General features: G+C 44.0%; 1 protein-coding gene across 1 annotated transcript in view; it reads left to right on the forward strand.

The window, feature by feature from the left end:
• Positions 1 to 3,798, forward strand: part of LOC308594233 (olfactory receptor 5AR1-like) — a gene marked incomplete at its 3' end in the record, with an annotated part of 12,431 nt that extends 8,633 nt beyond the window's left edge. Inside the window, exon 3 of the mRNA XM_081207146.1 lies at positions 3,510 to 3,798. Coding sequence (XP_081063272.1) covers positions 3,510 to 3,798 — 289 coding nt within the window. The remainder of the gene's footprint in view (positions 1 to 3,509) is intronic.
• Between the last annotated feature and the right edge of the window lie 896 nt (positions 3,799 to 4,694).

The raw sequence follows: 4,694 nt of genomic DNA on the forward strand, positions 1-4,694 counted from the left end.
TCAGGGATGACACCCGGGGCAGACCGCACCCCCTGCACCCCCATTCCTACGCCTCTGCCGAGATGATCACCCTGAAGGGGTGGAAGCTAACATACATTTCATATTTGGCCAGCTCAAGGGAACAAAGAAAGGAACTGCCCTCAGAGCCTTTTGTCTACTCCATGCTGATCCACAGGGGTGGGTTGGAGCAGCAAGTTGCGCCCTTGATGTGCTGTATATTGAGCACTGGCGCCAGCTCCAGTGGGCCCTGGGAGCTTGTGCACCCACATTTTTTTGCTATGGGTGCCTGACCTCCGCCACATGCCACCGCCGCTTGCCGCCCCAGAAGGTGACAAATTGCTCCACCTACTCATTAGACTTTGAGGTAGTTAGAGATCCTTTTGCTATTAAGATGAACATGAATGATTTGCTGCCTGGTTGTGTTAAGTATGTGTGTAATCAAGGTGTCTGAAGCAACACATATATGCGCTGTCTTTTTCATTCCATGTAATAAACCAAGCTTTCTTTATTCTGCTGGTGTGCTATCTTTCTTATTGGGCATGAAATTAAGAATAGACACACAGAGTAGAAACACACATATTAACGCCAATAAAGATCCTTAACCTATCGGGCGTGTGTAGAGTATATAGGGAACACATGGGTGGTGGACACAAAATGGGGCTTCAGTTGCACACTTTGTAGCATAGACTTTATTGAGAGGGAACGGTTCTCTTTGAAACTAATTAAAGATGAATAGTGGAAAGAACCACAAATTTCCAAATAGCAGGTCCTCAGGAGAGAGGCCATAGGGAGCATACAGAGAGGCCATAGAGAGCATTTTAATGATATGAGCTTCACTCATGTGATTCACGGATTTGGTTTCTAGCTTATACAAGGCTATAAAATGAGTGCTCCTTATTCTAAGCATGTCATATTTGCCACAGAGCACTTTTTTTTAATGCAGTTGGTAAACTCCTGCTCCATAAAACAAAGGCAATGTTTCCCAGGCAGCTGCAGGTTTGTGGCTTGTGGGTGCTGTGGGAATGACACGTGCCAGACAAGTGTTTGGTTAAATAAAGCTACAACCTTATTGATTATAACAGCAGGTAAGTGGGGTTGGCATGGCAGTAGTGTGAGGATTGACTCTTCATTCCCATCAGCCCTTGGCAATGGAATGGCATTCTGTTTGAATAGTTGGCAGGTATCCAACACCTCCCATGGGAGTTGACCGGTGTTGGACCCTGGCATGGGACAGGTCAGACACCCAGAATCTCCCTGAAGCAGATACTTTCCCACTCTTTGCGGTGTGTTAAGGAGCCAACAGAGAGTACAGGTCATTTGCAGAACAGAGAAAGATAGTGACATGCCAGCTAACTTGCAGTTAGTTTCTTTATTAAGAAAGCAGAAAAGAGAACACACAGAGAATTCTAAGGGTGGCTCCTGTCAGGCAGCTTCTACAACTCCTCCTCATCCAGCCAGTCCCTGACATGGTGCCTCAGTAATACAGACATCATATAAAAAGAGAGAAATGTATGCTGCAAGCAAAAGTAGTATTTGTGTAAGGAGGCCAGATATAATGAAGTAACACACATTGTTTGGAGTAAACTAGGATCACCTTATGAAAAATAATGTTAGAACACAATGAACTTATGAAACTGGAGAAAGCCCTGTGCAGGAAATATCCCCAAACTCTATCATGCTCCTATGGCTGTTTACTGGGTGACCCTACCCTGCAGGAAGTAAAATTTATGAGCTAAATGGATCAGCCTGCAAAGCACCTCATTACAAAAAAAAATGATGTGCCCCCATTTGATAATGAGAGCACTCCTAGTGACTTTACATAAGCAGGCTGCTTCCTGGGGGAGAAGACTCCAAACCTCAATAATAATAATAATAATAATAATAATTATTATTATTATTATTATTATTTATTTATTTATTTATTTATACCCCGCCCATCTGGCTGGGCCTCCCCAGCCACTCTGGGCGGCTTCCATAAAAACCAAAAATACAGTAAAATATCACACGTTAAAAACTTCCCTGAACAGGGCTGCCTTAAGATGTCTTCTGAATGTCAGGTAGTTGTTTATCGCTTTGACATCTGCTGGAAGGGCGTTCCACAGGGCGGGCGCCACTACCGAGAAGGCCCTCTGCCTGGTTCCCTGTAGCTTTGCTTCTCGCAATGAGGGAACCGCCAGAAGGCCCTCGGCGCTGGACCTCAGCGTCCGGGCAGAATGATGGGGGTGGAGACGCTCCTTCAGGTATACTGGACCGAGGCCGTTTAGGGCTTTAAAGGTCAGCACCAACACTTTGAATTGTGCTCGGAAACATACTGGGAGCCAATGTAGGTCTTTCAAGACCGGTGTTATATGGTCTCGGCGGCCGCCCCCAGTCACCAGTCTAGCTGCCGCATTCTGGATTAGTTGTAGTTTCCGAGTCACCTTCAAAGGTAGCCCCATGTAGAGTGCATTGCAGTCTACATTTGACCTGCCCCCCTCATGTGGTAACTAGATAAACTCTAGTCATTTGACATAAGGAAACTGTCCAGAAGGAAAGCACAGGTCAGGTCAGGAAGAATCCCAACAAAGAGAGAGGTCCCATGGTGCAAGAACCACATAATTTCATTGTACTCCCCTCTTCTTTGGGGAACAATAATTTCTGAAGCTTATAGCAGGGATGCTTTGTTCAGAGGAGGAAGTGTTCAACAGTTCCTTACCATTCCCCTCCATTTTAATGCAAGGCCATCTGAAAATGCTTTTGGTTCTTGTTTTGTCAGTGGACAAGTTAATATGTGCAACATCTAGTGTTGAGCTAAGAGTATTTAAACGTTGTCACTTCTTCTTTTTATTTACAGAAGAGAGCACACCTTAGTAAAATGTCAAAAGGAAACTTCACCGCAATTACTGAGTTTGTTTTGCTGGGATTCACAGATAACCAGAATCTGCAGGTTCTTCTCTTCACTGTGTACTTTCTGATTTACTTGGTGATCTTAGTGGGGAACATTGGCATGGTAACATTAATCACAATTGACTCCCGGCTCCACACTCCTATGTATTTTTTCCTGAGCCACCTGTCAATGTTAGATATCGGTTACTCCACTGTCATTGCTCCCATGACACTGATGACCTTCGTAGCAGAAAGCAAAACAATTTCCTTCACTGGCTGTGCCCTGCAGTTTTTCTTCTTCTGCATTGCTGTATCCTGTGAGTGCTGCTGCTGGGTGCAATGGCATACGATCGTTTCATTGCAATCTGCAACCCACTGTTGTATACTGCTCTCATGTCCAAAAAGCTCTGTTATTTGCTTGTGGCTAGCTCATATCTAACAGGTTGTGTGAATGCAGCGGTCCAGACTTCATTTATATTTACTTTGTCCTTTTGTAGATCCAACATCATCAAGAATTTCTTCTGTGATGTGGTCCCTATTCTAAGGCTCTCCTGTTCAGATACAAGCGTCATTGATATGATTCATTTTAGCTTCTCAACAGCAGTTGTATGAATACCTATCCTGGGTATTCTGGTGTCTTACAGTTACATACTTGTCACCATCCTTCGGATCAGCTCAGCCGAGGGCAGACGAAAAGCCTTCTCCACCTGTGCCTCCCACCTTACAGCTGTCACCATTTTCTATGGCACAGTTGCTTTCATGTACTTACGGCCCAGTTCAAAATATTCTGTGGAACAGGACAAAATCATCTCTGTCTTTTACACCCTTGCAATACCTATGCTGAATCCACTCATCTACAGCCTGAGAAACAAGGAGGTAAAAGAGGCTTTCAAAAGGATGGTTGGGGGAAAGATTATCTCTCAGAGGCGATAAGCTTCATTATCAAAATCCTGGTTCTGTATCTTATTGTACCCTTTATCTCATTTTCCATTTTTAATTTTTATCTCTATAATGGGTTACATTCACACAGTCTACAATCCTTTATGTAATCCCATTTCTGAGTATGGGATTGTTCCATTTTTTATGTGTAGTTAGGTTCCATTGAAGTTTGACTTGGGCCCTCTCAATTTTTATTGGAATGAGGTACAACAAATTCTGCCTATTTCCAAGCAAAGTATTACAATTTGAGGTTTACAGGCTATTGATTTACTGAAGCACCAAGGAATTCTAATGCCTGTTTTCTGTCAGCAAGGGAAAAATGAGAACTGAGCACCATTCCATTGAATGATAACAGAGAGTATACTATTTAACCTGTAGCGGATGAAAATCCCTGGCTTTCCAGATGTTGCTGGATTACACTTCCCATCATCCAAGACCATTGTCCATTCTGGTGTCCAGGAACATATGGAGGGCCACAGGTTCCCATGCCTGCTCTAGTAGATGCTGGAAGCTTCTGACACAGGTATGATGAAGGTCCACATGTTGCACACATTGGCCGGTGCATCATTCTCTGTTGCTGCAAAGATTAATATATGCTATTTGTGACAAGGGAACTATATGAATAGCATGGCTCTGATTACCCTTCTTCAGAGGATGGTTAATGTGTTGCAGTAGTGATACTTAGGCAAGACAGTCACACCATTCACTGATAGACATGGAGAAGTGTTTTGACTGTGAGTGAATGCCACATTCCTGGCAGCCAACTATATTGCTCCTTCACAGTAGGGTCCAGTGAGGGAGCCTGGGTGAGGCACCACTGCTCTTTTAGCACTCCAACATAGCTAATTGCTGGCACTTGCAGAAAGAGAAAAGGGTGGGACAAGGGAGGG

This window comes from Podarcis bocagei (assembly GCF_964188305.1).
Source record: "Podarcis bocagei genome assembly, chromosome: 1".
Lineage (NCBI taxonomy): Eukaryota > Metazoa > Chordata > Lepidosauria > Squamata > Lacertidae > Podarcis > Podarcis bocagei.